The sequence below is a fragment of the Chlamydotis macqueenii genome, chromosome 3 (assembly GCF_036417535.1).
Source record: "Chlamydotis macqueenii isolate bChlMac1 chromosome 3, bChlMac1.mat, whole genome shotgun sequence".
In the NCBI taxonomy this organism is placed as follows: Eukaryota; Metazoa; Chordata; class Aves; order Otidiformes; family Otididae; genus Chlamydotis; species Chlamydotis macqueenii.
In genome coordinates, this window is record NC_141558.1 from 3,727,030 (window position 1) to 3,750,380 (window position 23,351).

General features: G+C 44.1%; 3 protein-coding genes across 4 annotated transcripts; 2 read left to right on the forward strand and 1 right to left on the reverse strand.

Annotated features, from left to right (window-relative positions):
• The first annotated feature begins 6,158 nt into the window (after positions 1-6,158).
• Positions 6,159-9,878, forward strand: LOC147601167 (gallinacin-9). Of its 2 annotated transcripts, XM_086744893.1 has the most exons (3): positions 6,159-6,315; positions 8,371-8,500; positions 9,650-9,878. In XM_086744893.1, the coding sequence occupies exons 1-3, from the start codon at positions 6,258-6,260 to the stop codon at positions 9,663-9,665; spliced, it is 204 nt and encodes a 67-aa protein (XP_086601019.1). In that variant the 5' UTR covers positions 6,159-6,257; the 3' UTR covers positions 9,666-9,878. The 2 variants fall into 2 exon arrangements, with proteins under 2 accessions (XP_086601019.1, XP_086601020.1); XM_086744894.1 differs by lacking the exon at positions 9,650-9,878 and having other exon boundaries at positions 8,371-8,504.
• A 1,619-nt stretch (positions 9,879-11,497) lies between these two features.
• On the reverse strand, positions 11,498-13,196 carry LOC147601168 (gallinacin-8-like). The gene is made up of 3 exons (XM_086745287.1): positions 13,111-13,196; positions 12,645-12,778; positions 11,498-11,657 (listed from the first exon to the last, which is right to left on the reverse strand). Exons 1-3 carry the CDS (start codon positions 13,166-13,168, stop codon positions 11,649-11,651), a joined length of 201 nt encoding a protein of 66 aa, XP_086601413.1. The 5' UTR covers positions 13,169-13,196; the 3' UTR covers positions 11,498-11,648.
• Positions 13,197-21,948: 8,752 nt separating this feature from the next.
• On the forward strand, positions 21,949-22,610 carry LOC147601169 (gallinacin-7-like). Its single transcript, XM_086745305.1, has 3 exons — positions 21,949-22,006; positions 22,111-22,237; positions 22,479-22,610. The coding sequence occupies exons 1-3, from the start codon at positions 21,949-21,951 to the stop codon at positions 22,492-22,494; spliced, it is 201 nt and encodes a 66-aa protein (XP_086601431.1). The 3' UTR covers positions 22,495-22,610.
• The last annotated feature ends 741 nt before the right edge of the window (positions 22,611-23,351 follow it).

Genomic DNA, 23,351 nt, shown 5'->3' on the forward strand with positions numbered 1-23,351 from the left:
TGTGGACTGGATGTCTGCAGTCCTAGGCACAGAGCACACATGGGGACCCTTCCACTGAAGCATCTAAATGTAGATTTTTAAACCTGAAGGCTGAATCCACCCTGTACATTTATTCTGAAAGGTAATTAGCAGGTATTAAGGCTTTTAGAGATTGAGTTTAGATCACACTTCAGCGAAATAATAAGATCCTTTGTACCCTTACAGGATTTTGCCAGAGTAAGAAGAGAAGGCCTTCCTGGGTCAGTGCCCTTGCACCAGCAACATTTCCACTGCCTTGAGGAGATGATTTTGATGGATTCCTCCTCTATCTAAACCCTCCTGCAAATGAGCATTAAAAGAAGCTTCCAGAGGGCACGTCCTGTTAGCACACTGCTTCCAGAGATCCAAATTTTTCCTCGCTGAAGTCACTCCCTTTTTTGCTTTTAATACACAAGCCACTTTGACACCTTGGCCACCTATTCCAGCCTACCTCACGGGGATGTTTGGATGTTCAATCAGTTCAAGTTCATGCAGCTCTTGGAGGATGTGAAGCAATATGTATGTTATTATTTTATTCACGCACCAAAATAAATGTCTTCTTAAACCAATAACTGTAGTCTTTTATTGTTACTAACAGTGATTTTCTCTGTGGGTTTGACTCAAGGCACATTGAGTCATGCAATCTTTTTAAACAAGTGAGGCTGTGCAGTCTCACATATTCCCAAGAGATTTGGAAAAGGGAATGGCTAAACTAGCAACCAGTTTGGATGATGATCCTAAAGCATTCAGGATGACAAGAATGAAAGTCGAGTGTGAAGTACAAGCAGCTCTTGACAGTGAGTGACTGGATGACAAAAAGACAATCAATAAACACCTCCAGTACTGCAAACTTTACATATATACACACACATATAAAAATATATATATATATACACACTTGACTTGATAAACACAGTGATGGGGTCTGAACTATCTCTACCCAGAAACAAGATTTGGGGTGATATATAGACTGTTTTTGGAAACAACAGACCTGTGTTTAGTAGCAAACATAGAAGTAAATTAAATGTTCTGTTTTATTCAGGAGCACAGATGTAGCTATGGGCTCTATAGTGCTAAAAATGCAAAATCAACCTGGTTTTCATTGTTTCCTCCAATAGTTACAGAGGCACAATCAATCTATTTTCTCCCATCACAGCTAGTCATGGAGGCAAGAAGTCCGTTTTTTTTTTTGGAGTCAATTTTCTACACCAATCTTGAAAAGATGTTAGGGCAACACAGGGTTGACTTCATTCAGGTGTATTAGAAAAAAAACCTAGGAGTTTCTCCTGGCACTGGAGCCTATTTTTAAATAATTTAATTGATCCTCATGCATCTGAATGTGGACCTATATCAAGCCAAAGAAAAAGATGCCACTTCCTCACAACTGTAGCCTTTTTTCTGTATCTAAAGAGTCTAAAAAGAACCCCATCAAAACTGGAACTGAAATGTAGAAATCAAAAAGGTCAAATTAACAGAGACGTTGTGCAACATTTTATTTCCTTTTTCTTGTCTTAACTTCTTTGCAATGCTCCTATCTTTTTAGTCTGAAGAGGACAACATTTCAAAATGATCCCTGTTATTTTGGAAATATCCTGCACAAGGTTCCTATAAGCTGTATTTGTGCAAGAAAAAAAAAATTCTCAACTTCTGCAGCTTTGAATCTGTCAAATGAGGCTAGATCACTTTCTTCTGAATCAAAATCTACAACATGACCGTACACTGTAAATGTTAAATGACACTGAAAGGCCACATATTCTGCCTACTTCTGTGGCTTCTTGGACAGGAAAGGCCTAAGGATAGAGCACTATCTCATGTTTGAAGCTACCTTGAGTAATCTGCCTGACTAGAGTAGTCTTAAATTTATATCAGCAATTTCTGGTGAAATGGAAGACTACTTACCAGATCTCTTGGCCTCCAAAATAAGATGGTTGCCTGCTGTACCAATAACTGTTCCAGGTCTATGCTAACCCCTGAACTATGCCCAAGATTTGTTCAGGAGATGGCTAACTGACCAACTCCTAAGCTACACAAAAGATCCTGACAGCATTTAAACAACATTAACCATTTAGCGAGCACATCTTACTGCCCATAACCTGGTCATGTTCAACTTACTACTACAGATATGGATTATCTGTTCTCTATCCCTCAAGTTTCTCCTGAAAAAAATCTCAGATGTTAAATCTGTATAAATTCAGCCTCAGATCTCCCTCCTGTCCCAACAAAACACATCTCTAGTATACAAGTCATAGCGATGTTACTCCAAACAGGATTGTCTCCACTTCTGTCTCTAGATGCTGCACCTCATGTCCATCAAGGTCTTTTGTTTCACCCCAACAGCCACACTCACTGTCATACACGGGTAACTTCAGCCTCATTCTCCCATTTTTTCCCAATTTCTATAGAGCTCCTTGAGGCTCTATGTCACCCCTGCACTTCCTATGTCCCCTCAGTGGAGCCTGGGTTTGGCCTCACAGCTCTCCTCTGTGGATGGCCCTACAGGGACCTGCTTCTCCCATACCACTTTCCTGGCCTCTCTCATGCACTGACCACTGAAAGTTCTTCCCAATAAGTTCCTCATCCCATGTCTATTGAGAACTCCCCTCCTAGGACACCGTTGTTTTTTTTTCCCTTAGAGGGCAAGAAGATGGAACCAAACTGTTTGATAGTGCAGCTCAGGCTATGAGAGAAAAGAGAAGTCTTGATTGATGTACACCTTCCAAAGCTAATGCAGGACCTCAGAAAACCTCCTCCTTGATCACCATAAGAACGGATCAGCTTTCAAAATGGTGATTGGGATATGGACTTTCCAAAAATATTCTCATCAGTGACTTCTTCCCCTCATAACTCTTTTCCATGACGGAGACCCAGATTGGAGATAGTCTTATGGCTGATCCTGGACAGGCACTTCAGTCACAAGGACTGAAACCTAACTTCATGCGTGAGCAGCCTCTATCAAATGCTCCATCAAGGGGAAAGAACATCATGTACCTTCCACCCACAGTCATCTTCAGTGTGTCTGTACTTAACTTTGGGACAGGGGAATTCAACACCACTGCTTGCTGCCACCTGTTTATTTACTCCTAGACCATAGGAGATTTTCACTAAATTAATTCTCCCCTTCTGTTCTGGCAGATTGGTTGCCCATCAGCTGTAATTAAAAGCAGGGACTCTCCTTCAGGTCCAAAGACATTTGAGCCATTGCCCCGCTGCCCAGAAAACAGACCGCAAGTGGCCATTTCCCGAGATGAAAAGGCAAGCAACAAACCAAGAAGCCCCCTGAAGGAACAGTGAGCCAAAGAGATTGATTTACTCTTTCTAGGTGATGAATTACTGTTTCTTCATAGGGGCAGGTCCCATACAAAGTCCCCCACCCACACCTTTGCTACCAGGTCAAATATTAACTCTAAACGACACCTCACGATGAACAGCTTCCCATCGGCAACAGCCCTACTGATTCCTCTGCACACTGGTGACTGCAAGCATCTTCTCCTGATGCTCAAGGTGGGACGCCTTGCCCAGGCTCCCTTTCCCCAGTGCCAAGCAGTCTTCAAGGGGGCTGTTATCACCCCAAGTGTATTTACCTCTCCATGGAGGGACGCTAGCCTGGGACACGCATTGCTGCCGCTCTCCAGTTCGAACTGGGGGATGCAGGTGAGGAGGATGGAGCTGTTCCCCCTTTCCTTCTCTCTCCCTGACATTATTTGGTTCCAAAGAGCATTGAACAATGGGCTGATCCCAGCAGGGCTTGCTCAGCAGACTCACTCCCAAAACAAACACCCCTGCTCCTCATGTCGCCTAGGACAGGCGGAAGGAGAATTTTGCAAGGAGTAGACAAGTGCATTTTCCTTCTCCATTAAATCCTGTTATTTTTGCAAGTAAACTTCACCCTTGTGAAAATACATGACCTTTCCCTAGACCATCACTGCCCATCCCAGTTCCCACAGCTTTCTGGCAGAGATCTGAAGCTCCATTTTCTCATCACGTTCCCCAAGAGCTTCATCACAGCAACCCACCACTGGCAGTCAGGGAGGTGCGAAGAGAGGGAGATGTGGGCTTGATACCCTCAAGCATCTTCTGGGTGTTGTGCCCATCACATAGGACAGACAGATATGAGGCTGCTTCTCCTTCCCTTGGACCTCAGGGGGCCAATGGCAATGCTGCCAGTCCTATCTGTCCTGCAAGCATTATATAGTTGTCCAGCCTGCTGAGCAGGGACAAATGTTCACGAAGCATGGAGAGTATGGAGGGGAATTTGTCTGCTTTGCCCCCTGCATCCTCTTGCCCCTCCTCAACCTCCTCATCTACCCTCCAGTGTAAAGAAGATTTTTGCTTGTTTCTAAAATCCTAGTCCTGACATCACAAGCTAACATTTTTGGGTTTTTTTTTTCTCCACAAACTGAAGCACCCACCTCCTTCCCTACACACAATTTGTAGCACTCGGTTTATCAGGCCTAGATCCCTCTGCCCTCCGCATGCAGACATAGCTCACCTCCTGCTGTTATTCTCCATCGCTTCAGTCCGCTGCTCTCACTGAAGCAGTAAAAAATTAAGTGCCCTCATGACTTGATTTCATCAATGATTCTCAACTTACACTGTTTGTCTGGAAAAAAAAAAACAAAACCCACTTGCAGTTTTCATGCGCCTCAGGACTGACATTTTTTAGAGACAAGCATAAGTATTAGGAGTGCTGTACAAAGCTTTGATGATACTTCCTCTAGTTCTTATATATGACTGATCCTTGAAATGCATGAAAAGAATGGTTTGATTTTTTTCAGGCGTAGGAAAATGTTACAGGGTAATAAGAGATGTGGAGACATCACACACAAGTAGACTTGGTATGCTAAATCTTCAAAATCAGAGAGATTTGAGTCTTTTCATAACCACATCAGGAAGATGACTAGCAAAAAGGGAAAATGTTAATAAAGCAAAGTTGTTTTGGGCAGAGAATCAGTAGGCTAGACATTGGAAGGTTCAAACCATCAGAGTAGACTGTGGGAATTTGGTGCCTCTAGCAGCAGTGAGCAACATGACCTCACCGTTTCCAGACAGAGCTTAGGTGATTGCTGAAAGGGAATTGGGATGTAGTTTCCTACAACAGCGTGGCACAACACACAGTGGTGTCCACTCCTTTCTGTCCAATTACTTCTTCTTCAAGGTTCGGTAGAAAGTCATGGCAAAAGTCACAAATACAAGAATCATAGAATGATAGAATGGTTAGAGTTGGAAGGGACCTTCAAAGGTCATCTAGTCCAACCCCCCTGCAAGGAGCAGGGACATCCCTGACTAGATCAGGTTGCTCAGAGCCTCATCCAGCCTGGCCTTGAACGTTTCCAGGGATGGGGCCTCCACCACCTTTCTGGGCAACCTGTTCCAGTGTTCTATAACTCGCATCGTAAAAATTTTTTTCCTAATTTCTAATCTAAATCTACCCCCCTCTATTTTAAAACCATTACCTCTCGTCCTATTGCAACAGGCCCTACTAAACAGCCTTTCCCCATCTTTCTTGTAGGCCCCCTTAAGATGCAGAGAGTAACTGAACCATGCCAGAAGACCATCTGGGAGAATGAAGCTACTACCGTGTCTGCAGATTTCATAGCCAGGAGGGGGAATAACCACAACCCTTTCACTCCAACCCTGCCTTCTTCAGTTGCAGCCCTACAACTCCAACCCAATCAAGGATTAAAGCTCTGACCCTTTCCTGCATTCAAGGAGGAGCGTCTGTTGCCTCCTTGTTTCACACAGCCTTGCAGGTCAACTGCCTTGCCTTTGCTACGTTCACTGTGTCTAGTGGCTGAGAGGAGGACAGGCTGGCACAAGACCATGGCCAAGAGCCATGGGGCATCAGCAGATCTGCATGGATTGCGGATCAGTATTGCAGATCACAGGAACCCGCCTCCCTCCTCCTCCAATCCCGCGACCTGCCCGGGTACAGCCCACCAGCTGGCACAGGGCACGCAGGCACGGAGTCTTTTGGCTCAGGTCAGCTAGCGCGATTTGGTTGTTGCTTAGGTCAGGCATCTTCACATGTGTTAGGTTGCAACATCTTCATACATCACCAGTCTCGTTAGCAATAGGGCAATGAACTCACTGTTCCTCAGACAACCACTCCTCTGCCCCCATTGTCCTCTGCACTGCTCCATCCTAGAGCCTTTATAAACATAAGGACTAGCTGTCCTCTCCCTCAAATATCAGCTTCTGTCCATCTTCAAGTATCTTCACACCACTACCAGCCGGCAGTCATGAGAATCCTTTTCTTCCTCGTTGCTGTTCTCTTCTTCCTCTTCCAGGCTGCTCCAGGTAAGATTGAAAATAGGAGAGATGGAGGGTAACAGGGTGCATGTGCAGAGAAGTCCATTAAAGCCCAGTGCCGAGGGTCAAATAACCCCTGTGCTCTTGGATTCCATGACTTTCACATCAGAAGCCCCCTTCCTCTCCCATGAGCACAGGCTGAGAGAGCTGGGGCTGTTCAGCCTGGAGAAGAGGAGGCTCTGAGGAGACCTTAGAGTGGTCTTCCAGTACCTGAAGGGGGCCTATAGAAAAGATGGGGAGAAACCCTTCAGCAGGGCCTGTTGTGACAGGACAAGGGATAATGGTCTCAAAATAAAGGGAGGTAGATTCAGATCAGATATTAGGAAAACATCTTTTACACTGAGGGTGGTGGAACACTGTCCCAGGTTGCCCAGAGAGGCGGTGGATGCCCCATCCCTGGAAACATTCCAGGCCAGGCTGGCCGGGGCTCTGAGCAACCTGATGTGGTTGGAGATGTCCCTGCCCCTTGCAGGGGGGGTTGGACTGGATGGCCTTTGAAGGTCCCTTCCAACACTAACAATTCTATGATTCCCCAGTCATAGCCTTAATATTTAGGTTATTGGGTTGAGGTTCTTGATTATCTTCCTGATGGTCTCTTTCTAGTATCTTGCGTTCCAGTCACATGATTACATGATGGAAAAAAAGATGTGTATTCAGGCCATTCTTAGGCTGATCCTTAAGACATCACCCTGCAATGTGAGAGCTTTCCTCCTCACATTCGCACCTCCACCTCCTGACTGTGTATTCTAGACTAGTAGATCTCCTATGTTTTTTTAAGAAACAAGTTGTGACTGTCTGGCTTTGTCTGGACTCTGTGCCGTCCATTTGCTTTAAGAGGGTTTGGAGTACCTTCATCATTCCAGACTATTTGGGGGATTTCAGAGAAGTTTAAGCTATCTCCATCCCTGCTTTGGTTTGTAGTAGACTCAAATTTCTGTTTTCCTAGATAAGCAAATGTCTGTCTAGTCTGCGAAGAAATGTAGAACCACTTAGGCAAAAAGAAGGCATTGGTAGGAGCTTAGGCTGAACATACATACATAGAATCATAGAAAGGTTTGGGTGGGAAGGGACCTTTAAAGCCCACCCAGTCCAACCATCTCCAACCAGATCAGGCTGCTCAGAGACTCATTCCAGCGGGAACAAGTAACATTTAGCCTGGAAATACTCTGGACCCAGACTTGGATCTGGCTTTTCAGATGGGATGAGCCCAGGCAGGTCCCCTGGTGATGGTGGATCTTCAGTCTTTGTCACCACCTGAAGATCTGGCTTTCCAGTTCTGGATACAACAGGATAAAACCAGCATAGCATCTAGCTAAATCATATACAGCACTAGCAACAACAGCCACCAACTTCATTTTGCACTCTATTTTTCAGTATATAGAACATTTTAATTGGGCAAATGTTAGTTCCGTTGGTTTGGCTGTGATTCAAACCCACTTTTTTTGGCGAAGCTTTATGCTATCCGTGTCTGCTGGGCAATGTTTTACGTGGTGACACAGTGTACAGGTTTGCTGTGAGCATGCCGCTCACGAGATAATGGTTACAAGTCACAAACACGCTTTACATTTGCTGAAACTTGAATTGAAAGTTTGAGGAAACTCAGTTAGGACATTTTTATTTGAATATCATAACTTTTTTTTTTCCTGAGAGCAATGTGAGATTAATTTTAAAAATACATTTTTTTTTTCTGTGTTTCCTGTGTCTTTTTCACATAATGTAGCATTTCAGCCTGTAACTGGAATGACCTCACGTGTCTCCAGCAGAAACGTTAAGGAAGCAGACAGTTATTTTTGGGTCCCTATTCACCAGGCAGACTGTCTCTCCATCCTAGGGTTACAACCTGCTCTTCTGGTTGGTTTGCATTTTGTATGGATGTAAGGACCTTAAAAAAGCGCGATCAGGTTACCCCAGTCACAAACCAGGCATTGTGGCAGGAAATCACACACCACACCAGCTAAATCCAATGCTGCAACACTCCAACACTCTGCCTTGACAAACGAACATGAATTTTGCCTTCTTTTTTTTTTTTTTTTTTTTTTGCAGCTTACAGCCAAGAAGCTGCTGACACCCTAGCATGCCGGCAAAGTCGGGGCTCCTGCTCGTTTGTTGCATGCTCTCCTCCTCTGGTTGACATTGGGACCTGCCGCGGTGGGAAGCTGAAATGCTGCAAATGGTAAGATGAATTCCTCCGATGAAATGCCACTGCACCGACAGCAAATAGATTTCCTGGGCTTTTCCTCCTTTTGCCATGAAACAGGCCACCTTCTCCAACTCCCTACATCCTCCAAAAAAACCCCTTTAATTGCTGGGGTTTGTGTCTGGTACCAAAAAGACAGAGCCTTATGGTGTCAAAAATTAGTTTGCTTTCTTTGAAAAGCCACAGGGAGAAGCTCATGATGAGCAGGGAGGAACCTGGAGGTTGCACATCTAATATTGCTAATAACATATCACAGATGACTAATAACGTACTCCAGCATGAGTCTGGTACCAGGGCAGAGCTCAAACTCTGTATCTACTAAGCAGAATCACGGAATGGTTTGGGTTGGAAGGGACCTTCAAAGGTCATCCAGTCCAACCCCCCTGCCAGGAGCAAGGACATCCCTGACTAGATCAGGTTGCTCAGAGCCCCGGCCAACCTGGCCTGGAATGTTTCCAGGGATGGAGCATCCACCGCCTCTCTGGGCAACCTCTGCCAGTGTTGTACCACTCTCAGTGTAAAAAATGTTTTCCTAATATCTAACCTGAATCTACCTCCCTCTGTTTTGAGATCGTTATTCCTTGTCCTGTCACAACAGGCCCTGCTGAAGAGTTTCTCCCCATCTTTCCTGTAGCCCTCTTTAGGCACTGGAAGGCCACTCTAAGGTCCATTAAGCCAGTCAGGACCCATCGCAGGGATGCAGTTCTCCATCTAGATATAAGACCAAAGCACCACAGGACATTTTCTACGCTTTAGTAATAAAATATATTTTCATCAGTACCAGTGAGAAAACACCTGCCTTTACAGGAGATATCCCACGCAGAGTGATGTTGTAACATGCCATGGTCCAGCTCTGCAGTTGGTGGCATTTCATACCAAAGGAGCTGTAACAGATCTACCCCTTTTTGGACCCCGTACATCTTTTAAAATTATTATTATGTATTACTATTTGCATTTATATTTAATTTGATTGAGTTTCTGTGAAACATCATGCTGAAGGATGCAAAACCTGCAGGAAGCCTTCTCACACTTTTTTCATAGAAAAAGGACATGGAAGGCATGGATGAAATTACTTGTTTGGATGCAGATAGGTGGACTAGCTAAGCACCTGATTTTTCTTTGCAGGACACCCAGTTCCTAAAACTGACACCTCACTGACCACACGGACAAGAGCTCTGGGCGTCTGAGACATCTCCCATTTTTTACACCAGTGGATCTCAGCTCTGGTGCAAGCCTGAGGAGCCTTTCCCATGGGGGTGAAGACCCTTAGGAGCACAAGAAGATCTGAGGAGCAGTTCTTGTACCTTGATTTGCAACTTCATTTCTAATAAAAGCAAGTCACTGTGAAACCACATTGCTGACATTTGCTTATATATGTCAGAGTGGTTTTTTGCTGCTCTTATTGTCTATAAAAATCAACCTGTAAGTTAAGTTTATTTAATTAAATTGAGTTAATTTAAGTGCATGTGTCATTGAGTCCTGTTAAATCATCCTGCAGAATATCTGATTTGCAGTGATTTCTGTGGCAGCATATTTATTAATAAACCAAAAAGCACTAGAGTCCGTTCCCTCTGCCGTTCCCACCCAGGGCACCAGGCTGGGGTTCAGGAGACAGGCTCATTCCTCCCTCTCCTCTGCGTGGTTGCATCTGCCAGCCCAGCCTGAAGTTCTGGGAACGGCCACACAGAGAAACCCCAGGGTGGCAGAAGGCCAGCTACTTTAAGTCTTGAAACTGCCTCACCACATTAATGTCATTCTGCTTCTGCTGCCCCTATTTAGTCTAGACCAACGTCGTGTCAATGGGATTTTACTTCTCCGGATCCTAAACTAGTAAACCTGTTTATCACTGCACTACGCTGCCTGGAGGCAGGGGGTTGCATACAAGAAAGCTGGACTTTTGACGAGGGCATGTAGTGACAGGACAAGGGGTAATGGCTTTAAATGGGAAGAGGGTAGATTTACATTAGACATAAGGAAGAAATTCTTTACTGTGAGGGTGGTGAGGCACTGTCCCAGGTTGCCCAGAGAAGCTGTGGATGCCCCATCCCTGGAAGTGTTCAAGGCCAGGTTTGAGTGACCTGGTCTAGTGGAAGGTGTCCCTGTCAAGGGCAGGCGGGTTGGAATGGGGTGATCTTTAAGGTCCTTTCCAACCCAAATCATTCTATGAGTCTATGTTTCATGTCCATCAGCCTGGAGTCTCAGCACCTGCTGTACAAGGCATAGATGCATCCCCTGCTTTCCTTCTCCATCCCTAACATCCCAGAGGGCTAATACAAGGGCCAAAAGGATCTGAGAGAAGGGATGACAAAAAGTATCTGTGCTCTCCATGCATGAGCTGCTATGGATGGTTTTAGGGCTGTCACAGTCCCTGAACATGGCTAGTTTCTGCCAGATTTCTACCAGCCTAATCACCGTGGGTTTGTAGGGGTTATTACTGACTGTTACAGGACAGTCTAGTAATAAATAGGACCAGATCGTATTCCTGTCCATACACAGGTTTGATTTCTTCTCCTCTTCTTGGAGAAGTTTACCACAAGGCACATGTCACACTGAGCTCAGTTGAGACGAGAGACAGATCCTCCAGCAAACACACACCAAGACAATTTCTCACGGGTATAAGGATCAGACACAAGGTCTTCTGGAGGAAGTTTATTAAAATTTATGGAGATACATAGACTATGAAATATGACCCTGTCAGTGTAGCATTCAGTGTGTCCTTTGTGTTCTAGTGCTGATGACATTATTACTAACTCTAAAAGGGAAAGGAAATAATAAGTATCTGTTCTGAGGGACAAAGGAAGAACCTGCTCTGCATCTTCTCGTGGGGACAGACTTCTTCATGCTGGTGATCTGCCCTCTGGCAGCCGCAATATAATTCCAACAGAAAAACATTTCAGAATAATGAGGTTTTTCATGTGGTTCAAGAATCACTTTGAATTTTCCTCAGGTCATTAAGTTTGTTTGCGGAGGAGTTTGTTTTCTTTCTGGTTTTGGTTATGTTTAGTGTGTGCATATCTCTGTTAAATGTGTATTTGCAGCTCAAAATTCCAGATTTTCTGATGGGATGATGCATCTCTTAAATTGCCAGGAGCTCTGCTTAGCCAGTCTTAGACGCCAACGGTCACTAGTCATACTGCAAAAAAAGGAAATAAATTTTCAGACTTTGTATTTGTAACAAGATCAGAATAAGGAGCACAGAAGGGATTGAATGAGCACCAAGAGCCAGTATTTCTGCATAACTCATCAGTTCTTAGAAGAATATTCATAGTCCTGCTGCTGCTGATATTTAAACATTAATTGTCTTTCTCTTTTATGTAATAATGAATTGCCAGGTCTCTGTACCTGAAGCTTCCTCCTCAACTTAAAATCTCTGGTGTGGAGAGGAATTTCTCTGTACGCATCTGCTGCTCATGTTTTGTTTTTAACATCTCTGCTACTAGTATAGAACAAAGTTTAAATAACAACCTCCAAAAATAAGACTAGCTACAGCATCTTACAGCAAAAAAGAAACAGAAAATGAACTACTGGAATCAGTGGAGGCAGAATGAAAGTTTTCACGGATATTTGTTTTGGCAGTGTCAGACTGGAGTGTCAGACAGGCTGAACTTTTGAGTTCCAGTAAGGAATTCCAGAGAAATTCAGATTTTATGTTTTGTTTTTGTCTAAAAGGAGAGAGTGATGGAACTGAAGAAAATATCTAGCAGAACAGCACGACTTTCAGGTTGTTCTTCTGACTGTGACAGATTTTGCAGGGTGGAACATGCTGATTTCTCCAGACGTGGAGAAATGTGTCCTTTGTAGCCAGTATTGCCCATCATGAGCAGTGTGAACCAGCTAATGGGAACAGCAGAGAAAAGAGTTCATTTCTAGATAATTACTTAACTCTGCCAAAGAGATTTGACCGCCATCTTTCTCATGAGGCACTCGAGCTACATCGTTAGTGGTGCGGAGGGAACCAGTGAGGGAATCCTCAGGAAATTCAATATCTGAGTGCGCAGAGTCTCTGCTCCCTTGCCAGCTTGCACTAGAGGAGTTTTGTGTCTAAAGGGCAGACTGGATGTGTGAACGTGAACAGTAAAACCATTGCCCCAAGAAAAACACCATCAAACCCATAACTCACCACAGTTCGACAGCAAGGCACCCCTCGCTGGCAACGTCCGAAGGACCTCGTGTTGTGTAGAGGACAGTGATCGGTGGAACAGGTACCCCCAGCCTGTTTGCATTGCACATCGTTATTAGGCGCACGCATGAAACCTGTGCAAAAAAAATTACCAGAGTCTTGATTTTCCTCCCAAAGAAGACAAAGTACAAGTCAGGGTTATAGTGTGGCCACAATATTCTAGACTGCCTGCAGGCTGGCAGCATCCGTACCATTAAATTCCCTTATTTTCCAAAGTGAGAAGATTCATTGCATCTACTGGACCCAGCTGGCATCTGTTCACTGCTGAAGTGTGCCCAACGTGTTGGCAGTGTTAGTTGGCCTTGGGCAAAAGGGACTAAAATCCATTTTATTTCTATTTCTGTTTTAGGTACTCTATACGCACAATCTTCCCTCTGCTTTTCCTTTGATTTTGTGTAGCTCTTACCTGAAGTGTCTTGGAGCACTAAGAGGAGGACAACAAAGAAAAGGGAAAAGATCGTCATGTCTGAACTCCGTGTCACCAAATAAAACAGCCACTAAGAAAAAAAAAACAGAAAGAGGTCACATGTTTGTCCTGCACTTGTGATCCAAACACTACTTATGAAATATGAGCTGCAATTTGTCGATAAAAATTATCATTCATGCAATACTGTAGATGTTCTAGAATAAACCTAGTGAAATACCACTTTTTGAGGAAATATATCTTTGAAAGCACATTGCATAAGATCAAGAAAATGTATTTATGCCTGTAAAATGCAAAAGAATCAGATGAATATTGTGGTTTCCTTTCCATCAACTACAAAGATAGCTTACACTGGGTCCAGTGAAGACCCCTATATCTAAATCCCATGCACTTTGGATGTTATAACTTTGAAAAAAAGTAAGAAATGTGATCAATTGTCTCTAAATTTTATACAAATCTTATAATATAAGCAAGTTTTTCTTAGATCTCTTCTATAAGTAATGCTGCTACATGCACAAAATCATCAGTACTTCCATTTAGAGTTTTATCCCTTTTTATTTCAGCAGCCATTCCGGGTCTGGCTGGAATGGGGTTGACTTTCTTCATGGCAGCCCATATGGTGTGGTGCTTCATGTTTGTAGCAAGTTTCTTAACGACTAAAATGTCCATTTTATTTAGTCATCACATATTTTGCTTCAGGTGTGTGTAGAAGATGACTGAAGCCATTCTAATTTCTACAGATAATAAACACGCAGAAACTTTAATTATTCAAATAGTAGTAATTTTTTGTAGGTTACAAGTCAGTAGCAATTCCTTGAAAATGTCTTTACAGAAAAATCTAAGGAGTCATCTACCCCTATAATGTGTGCTGGCTGAAAGCCTCAGTATCTCTCCACCATTATTTCTTGCTGCAGATTCCACCTAGTTTTTGAAAATAATACAAACCTCTATAATCATTCAGAATCACCACTACTGACTACAATAATCAACCAAATGCATCACTGAAATACCAAACATGGTACATTTCAGTTGTTTATGAGGATTTAATTAAGCTGCAAAATTATACGTCTTGGAATGATGAATTTCTTTTTAGAGAAGCAAAGAATATTATTGAAAAGATGTATATTTTTCTTGTTATCTGTTGAAACTACTCCTTCAACTCACCCTAGGAGACTTCAAGAAAGAGGGCACAGTGGTCAGTCTGTCCTGCCTGGTTCCTCTCAGTGGGGATCTTCACAGAGTGATGTCTTCCCCCAAGAAAAATCTGTCTTTATGTATTCCTGTTGATGACACAGACCACCTGGCCAAGGACAGGGGCTTCTCACAGCAATTCCCAGCAGTTGAAATGTTGCTTCCCAGCAGCTGGTGAGAAATAGTGACCGCTCGTGTACTCCCTCCCCTTTCTCTGGCACATGAGTTCGCTCTTGCAAAAAAGCACCTTACACCATCCTGGTTTATGTCCAACTTGGTCACTATCTGGGGTTAAACCAGGACAACATTGTTCCATCATGGGCTGTAAAAAAAGCATCCTAGAACATATATTGAAAACTGCTAATTCTATAGGGCCGTCCCATAGCCGTGGTGCCAGATGGCAGAAAGGTCCCCTCTGAAGCCTGGAGATACCTACCACAACACCTAAGCAGCTACGTTAGGAAAGCTCAAGTTTTGCACAAGACTTTAAAAAAAACAAAACTCGTGGTAGGTCTTGTGTGCTGTAGATAAAGTCTTGAAGAGCACAGAGGAGTTGAGCACCCAGCCAAGTTCAAGTAATCCTTCTGCAGCAGCACAATCACACAGAAGAGCACACTTATCTGTGTACCAGGAATATTTTCTTCTTCATGATTTTACCACATCTTTATTCTACACTTTGCAGAGGAAATAACTATTATTTGAATAATTAAAGTTTCAGGGAGGCACTCACTTCCACACACCCACTTTCTAGGTGGCCAAAGGAAAACAGCTCCACAAAACATAGAATCATAGAATCTTTAAGGTTGGAAGAGATCTCCAAGATCATCAAGTCCAACCATCAACCCAACACCACCATGCCTACTAAACCATGTCCTGAAGTGCCACGTCAACACGTTCTTTGAACGCCTCCAGGGATGGTGACTCCACCACTTCTTTGGGCAGCCTCTTCCAGTGCCTGATCACTCTTTCAGTGAAGAAGTGTTTCCTAATATACAACCTAAACCTCCTCTGGTGCAACTTTGAGGCCATTTCCTCTCGTCCTTGTTTTGATCAAACATGTGCCCCCAGAGGATTTGGACCAGAGAAACTGATGGCAACACTGGTATCTCCTGAACCCTGAAGTCACCCAGGCGAACCCAGAAAAAGACATCGTGTTTTGATTGTCATGCTGCTTAGAGTTTAGGAAAAAAACCACAACATCCTTGTGCTCCAAACAACATCCACCTACCCAGGTCATCTGCCTCCCAGAAGAGGGCAGTGAAGAGCTAATACTGAAATTTCTCCCCAGTAGCCTTCTCCAGTCAAGAGTACATGAATTATTCCGACAGAAGGTTTCATGGATTTTCTTCTTAATTATACTGATGTCCTCTGACTCCCAGTGCTAGTATGTTAGTGAATTTTGTTTTCTGACAGTCCAACCTCAAAGTCCTCAGTGTTTTGCAATCTGCTGTGGACTTCAGCAATGGAAAATCACATTGAACCTAACAGGTAACAGATGTAAGTCCAAGGAGAAAGAGTGTGGGATTTCCTTTGCCTTGGCAGCTGGAAACAATCAACCATGAGTGCCTGGGGAGGTGGGACACACTCGCTTCCTTTGGAAATCATCAGTCTCTGTGTCACAGGAGGCCGAAATCCTGTTTACTTGCGTCCAAGTAGTATGATGGGGAAAATCCAAACAGGCACTTTAGCTGCCCAGAGATAGCTATTTTATGTTATTATACATAATGTATATTACATTATTTTATGTTCTTTACAGTAGACAGAAGCATTTGTTTCTATTGTTGGAGGGTTGTTTTTTTTTTTTTTTTTTAAATTGCTTAAGCAACCAAATGATGAAATGTAAAGAGGCAGAAACAAACACTCCAAATATTAAATCCATAAATGTGCTCCTAGAGGCACAGAGCTCCGGACTGAGCTTTTGGAGTCTGTTTCACCTCAGTAAATGCAGACAAAGCAGAAGACAGACAATAAGTCACATCCTGAAAAGGATCTTAAAATAGGATAAAATGACTCTTTCCTCCTGGTTTCCATTTCGTGCCTGTGTCAGCTGCCCAACAGGGTACAAAACAGATCAAAGCTCAGACATGAATCAAGACTGGGATAAGATCTTCAATTCATGAATCGTATCTGTTGTTATACTTGTTGGTAAAGTCACCTTAAATTTTTTAAATATGGTAATTAAACTATCTGTTATTTTAATTACAGTATAGTATTATTATCTCTAAACAGTTCTGGCTACTCAAGCTCACAAAAAGTCATATATTTCCCTAATTTTTTTCTTGGCAATTAAAGACACGCAATAAAAGAATGAATATTGCCTATCAATTAGTGTTGCATACTGAAAGCATTTTGACAGCGGTATGTCTCATTCAGTCTCCTTTCCCTGCAGTACCGCAAGGGACACAGTGTGGAGACCGAAAAATCACGTTCTTCTTTTATAAAGAGAACATATGCAAGAACATATATCTATATATATATGTATGTCTGTGCATATGTATGTATATATTCATCATACATAAATATTCTAAGAGAAATAAAGGCTGAATTTTCTAAACGGCATTATATTTTATCTTAGCCGAAAAGCATATGAATAGAAAAGAATAATCCAGATGTTTTAACCTGTGATTTGCTCAGGAATAGCCAGGATATTAATTTAAGAAAATGTTTATTTAAAGTTACACATATCCTATAATGATGGCACTTCTTACTCTCACATTTCTCTACAGTCCTAGCAAATCCACAACAACGAGATATACATACATATATAAAATGTTGTTATTATGAACATGTGGAAGGACTCTTATAAATCCTAGCTGGCTTTTTATCACTGTGCATGGCACAGACTCCTGTACTTTGTGAAGATGCAGGTCACAATTCTTTTGCTCACTCTTAGACAAGTGTCACCTGAGATGCCCCTGGTCCTACCTGGTGTCCCCCAGCTGTTCCAGCAAGGCTTGGTCTCCTCTCTCCTGACTCATTCGCCAGCCCCAGCTGGAGGTCTCAGACAGTCCAGAGCACCACAAATTGCTTTAAATGTTGGTGTGAAGGCAACTGAAGTAAACTCTGTGTGTCTATATATTGCCTCTCTCTTGCTGCAGCTTACCTCTGATGATGGGATGTCCTCAGCCAACCTGAAGCTATAGGATCCTTCACCTTCTCTTTGCCATCCTCTTCCTCCAGTGTCCTCTGTGCAAATGACAGGAAGGGATGACAGACCTTTGATATAATTGCTCAACACTTGTGCTCACAGCACGTCCACAATTTACAAAAAACCAGCACAAAATCCAGGGGAAGAGCCTTGCTGTCCATTCAGTGGCCTTGGCCAGCCCCGTGGAAACCTGCCCAGACCTGACTTGGCCAAAAGCTGCCTGGAAATCACAGCTGGTGCCCGCTGTTTTGTGCTGCTGTGCGGAGCGATCTGCTCCCTGCTCCCTCCAGGCATGGTGGCTGGGCTGCGTCTCTCCCACCCGCGGAGACCCTCGAGCCGGGAGAAGACACAAGCAAGCAGAAGGCTTGCCAGCTGCTTCCAAAGCCCTTGAAATACGAGGGTAAATGTGCTGCTTTGGGAACCAGAGAGCTGGAACTCAGCTTTACACCTACAGAGCAGCAGTAATATTTATCTGTGCTTCACTGACTACTGCAAAGCCAGGCTTTGTGCCACATGGAGAGTTTACCCAGCTGGGACCAAAACACAGATTTAGATAACCTGAAAGTGGACATCCGAGTTGTCTTCCTGTTCAGGGCACTCCAGCAACTATAAAGAGGAAGATATTCCCAGCACTGAGATTTCTTAAAATCATCCACAGAGTCCTGCAGAGAGAAGCAGCCTCTCCCCATCCCCTTCCTCATGCAAACGTGCCATCCCTCCTGGGCAGCAAGGTTTCTGGCCCTCCTGGTTACGTGGTTAAGAAGATCTATAAAGCTCCGTAGCAGTCACCAGGGGAAGTCGAAGACACCGGCAGCAACATCTATTCGGTTAAGCACTTATTTTTATTATGGTGGGACATTGTCTCATAGGCACAGCTGTTGCAAAGCACAAATTCAGGACTCCAGGAGTTCACAGAAGTTTTCAATTCCTCCTCTTCCCTTAGTCCAAGGTGGTTTTAAGCATTTTTATACATATGGCAAATTCAAGAGCAGCAATGGCTCATGCCAGTTTTGGACTGCTGTGGTACTGGGTTGCCTGAATCATGAATAGTTCCAGCATCTTTTAAGGTAAATGTAGTTTTTTGTTCACATAAATAAATAGTCCCTGGGCACTCCTGCTCCAGCCCAACATCACCAGTGCAATTAATGTCCATGAAACCTGGTGCCACTCAGCTCCCATCTCCAACATCAGCCCTATTGGGAAAATTACCCTTCTACCCCATGTAAGCAAGTCCACGTTGCTTTTTTCAAGCCACACACTTTTCCAAATGGAATGGTGTAGATACAGCTGTGCAATGGTCGATAGGGAAAACAGGTGGAATGAAACTGAATAAATTCTTCAGGGGAGAGGTGGGGAGCGCTGCTCCTTCTGGTCCTGCTGCAAAACTCCGCGAGGAGCATCCTTTGAAGGATATAGTTTGTTATTCAAAAAAGAATAGCAAATTATGTGGTGTAAAACTAAGCACTGTGAGACAGGGAAGAAAGAAATAAATAATTCAGTGTTATTTTCCTACAGCTTTTACATTCGTCTCTCTGTAAACCCTTCTGTAAATTTCTGCTGCAGCCCTGGTTTCAGCTCTCCGTGACCCGGCGCTCAGCTCTGCTCCAGCCCAGCTGCACAGCAAGGCCCGGGATGCTAAGGAACTGAGCAAATTGGGTTCCAGAGCTGTAATAAATGAACCTCTCTGTTCGTTCTCTCTTTGCACACTTAAAGATGCCTAAGGAAAAGGGAAAAAAAAAAAAAAGACAAATGGGGATTTATGCAAACATGAGGCACTGCACAGCCAGGAACCCAGCTCATGTGCTGTCAAACCTCTGGTTGCAGCTGTGTCCCACCTCTCCCCTCTGTAACACCAGATGCCCAAGCATTGCACAGCCCAGCTGTGAGGCAGCAGCTTCCAGATGAGGGCACCACAGATCCAGATCTCCTGCCTGGTGGGACACAGCACAACCAAGGGTCTGACAGCCAAGCTGGCAGAAGGTCTGTGGGTCTGGGTCTTCCCACCATCCTCCAACTATGGGAATAAACTGTCCGTGTCATGGTTTCACAAATCCACTACTGCAAGGCACGGCTTGACTTTAAGTTGCTGGCTCATGGACAATTATTTGTTGATATTTTGGGGGCGTAAAACTTCTGGAGGAGAGTGGGATAAGCAAAGACACATCCAGAGGAGATGGGGTTGTGTGGGAGAGTGGGAAGGTCCCAAAGGAAGAGGGACCAGGCATCTTCAGGGTGGGGATAAGGAAAGGTGGAAAGAACATTTCTTGCTGTTGCAGAAAGGGACTTTGTGGAGTTTATAATAACTAGAAAACCAAATAAAGTGGTTTCCTGGAGGAAAGGTTTGCTTATGAGTAGATGCAGGTAACAGGGAGACTTGCACGTTGAAAATCTCCTCATTGGTGTTTGTGCTCCAATAAAATTGATGTTGGAAATTCTGACCTTTCAAGGCCATCCAGTCCAACTCCCCTGCAAGGAGCAGGGACATCTCCAACCAGATCAGGTTGCTCAGAGCCCTGTCCAACCTGGCCTGGAATGTTTCCAGGGATGGGGCATCCACCGCCTCTCTGGGCAACCTGGGCCAGTGTTCCACCACCCTCATTGTAAAAAGCTTCCTTACATCTAGTGTCAATCTACCTCCTTCTGTTTTAAAACCATTACCCCTAGTCCTGTCCCAGCAGGCCCTGCTGAAGAGTCTCTCCCCACCTTTCCTGCAGCCCCCTTTGGGCACTGGGAGCCGCTCTCAGCTCTCCCCGGAGCCTCCTCTTCTCCAGGCTGAACAGCCCCAGCTCTCTCAGCCTGGCCTCACAGCAGAGCTGCTCCAGCCTCTGATCATCTTCGTGGCCTCCTCTGGACCCTCTCCAACAGCTCCACGTCCTTCTGCTGTTGTGGGCTCCAGAGCTGGACGCAGCGCTGCAGGGGGGTCTCACCAGAGCGGAGCAGAGGGGCAGAATCACCTCCCTCGCCCTGCTGCCCACGCTCCTCTTGATGCAGCCCAGGATGCTGTTGGCTTTCTGGTCTGCGAGTGCTCATTGCCGGCTCATGTTGAGCTTCTCATCCACCATTTATGTTATAATTTCATACTTCATAATTTCATTGTGCACTAAACTATTAACTGTGTAATTAGTCAGCTTAAAAGAAAGCCATTTTTATTTTTTTACTGACATGGAGAAAAGACAACCAGAAGGTTAGACGTAAATGACAAAATGTTATGAAGGGAAACAATGACCGTTCAAATTAGACAATGGAGCTGCATAATAAAGGCAGAATAAGGAGCCTGCAGGACCAAAAGGAGCAATCATTGCATGTTCACAGGTATTTTATGTAACCCTGTGGCCTAACGTATCTTACACAAACTTGGATGGTCTAAGATGAGTTGCACAAAGATCAGGGGCTTTGTGGTGAAAGCAGTCTCAAAGCAGACCCTCCTTCCTCATTGGAAGAAATTGAAGTAGAAGACAAATTTGCCTGGAAAAGCTTTATTTCATTGGCCCGTGGCTGCACTGCCAGCATCCTCAAACCTTTATATAAAGATGCATATTTGTGTCTGTTGCACCCACTGGAGAATACAGGGACAGCCGTGGTGATCCTCGACATCCTCCACTGGTAACTCTCTGCCTGTTTCCAGACAGGCAACCTCACCTCTTCATCTTTAGACACTTCTTTTCCTTTCGTTAGTCTCAAGCCTAATGAGTATTTTGCTTTCATTAACCAGTTCCTTCTCATTCCTCCAGTGAGTGTGTCCTGTTTCTATGTGTCCTGTAGGGTTGCTTGCAGGGCTTCCAGGAGGAAACTGTGTTTGCCGACCTCCAAGAGAAGTGAACAGAGACCCAGAAACCTTCACCGAAGGCATCAGAGACAGAGGGTTTGTCAGTTAGGAAATGTCTAGCTACCTAAGCCAGCACAGCAGTTCAGAGTTGGATTCCCAGCTACATATCTTACCTGAATTCCAGTAACATTTTGGGTGAATTGGCGCCTTAATTGATGTTCAAGAGATAAAGATGTCTCTTTTAGACTTTCCTGAAGGCAATGGTTGGCTTGGTCTCTGACCACTTTGTGGACTACACTAGGCTGAAGATGAATAGTTTGTGGGTCTGTGTTGGTTCCAGAGTAATCTGTCTGGTGTTGAACAGATCTGGAATATGATTTTTCAATGTAAAAAGATCAATATTAAGAAACAAACCCACCAGAGAATCCCACAATAACTTAGGTTGGAAGGAACTCCAGGACCATCTAGTCTGAATCTGTACTCAAAGTGGGGCTAATTAGGTCAGATTGCTTAGAGGTATGTTTGGTGAAATTTTGAATATCCCCACGAATGCAGTTTTCACTCTGTTCTTCATTCAAGTTCATCATATTTTACAAGAGTTTGGCTTTGGTCATTCAGGGTATGTTTCAAGCTGTTCCTTGTCTTCCAGTCAGTGTCTTGAGGTCTTCTGTTCTCTGCTCATTACAGATAAGGAATTCACATCCCAGCTGTGGCCATGAGGATCATTTACCAGCTCCTGGTTGTCCTCTTCATGATAATCCAAGGGGCTGTAGGTAAGGTGTGAGGGGGATAGAGAGAGGAAACAGAGGAGAGAAAGACAGTGCATCCACTTTTGCTCACCTTCATGCTACATGACTATTCTCTTTCCACTGTGCAGGCCAGCCCTTCGTTCCCAGACCAATCAAATTTTGTGGAGGCCAAAACGGACGCTGCTTCCCAGGGATATGTCGACGGCCATATTACTGGATCGGAACATGTGATAATGGATATTCTTGCTGCAAAATGTACGTAGCAGTGCAGGGATCACCCTGGCAATGACTGATACTAGCTTTTCTCCAGAGTAACATCTTAGAAACACAGCTCCTAACACCATCCTGTCTCACCTCTCCAATGCCAAATCTGCTGGCATAGAGAGTCCTCAGGGGGTGTTCACATCCCTTGGTCTGGTGCCATGAAATAAACAGAACCTCATTGCTGAAAACCTACTGGTGGGTAACCTGAAACTCTCTCTTCTTCACCATGCAGAGGCTGGAGGAGCTGATAAATCCCTGGATTCTCCTTGGAAATCCTTTCTGCTTTTCCTGAATGGTCTCTGAATCACCCTGATCCCATTGCTCCTGGTGGCACCGTTTCCTGCTGCAACAAAAAGCTTTCAAAAATCTTCCTTTGCAGTGAACCAAACATCAGCATGTGTGAAAAAAATAAAAATGAACTAGGCAACGCCATGGAAATTATTTCTTTCCTCCTCTTCAATAAATTCAGTTACAATGGCATTCATATGGTTGAACCTTGGGTGATTCTTGTAGGGAAGGAGAGGTTATTTCACAGAACTGCTCGCACCACCGGCAGTAACACACAGGCAGAATGGTGGCTTTTACAGCTAGACATTTCTCCACTTGCACCCCACTGCACCCTCAGGGAAAAGGGAGGTCACTTCATCCTCCGCTTCCCAATGGCCATATTCCTGGAACACACCCACAGTGACCAAGGTATCTTTGTCAGGGATGAGGTCTAGCTTCTCTCTGTGATGATTTTGTGGGTGCTTTTGTCCAGCAGGTACACATTCTGGTAGTTTGAATATATTATGGTATTTTCCAGTGAGATGTCAGAGACAGAATCCATGCTTTCTGCCTTTTTTTTCCCCCTGCCATCATGGCCTAGAAGTGTAGAAAATGTCAAGATATCTCCAGATGCTTCCTTCACAGGGCCTGGAGGCACCTGAGAAATTTTAATTCTGAGGGTATCTCACATAAGGAAAAACCAGGAACATTCTGGATAACATCAGACCCTTGACAGTGACACATATCAGAAAAAAAAAGTACAAAGAAGGAAAGAGAAAGAGACTAGAAAACACATTTCCAAAAGCTAAAGAAGCGTAACACAGTGATTTGGCCATGA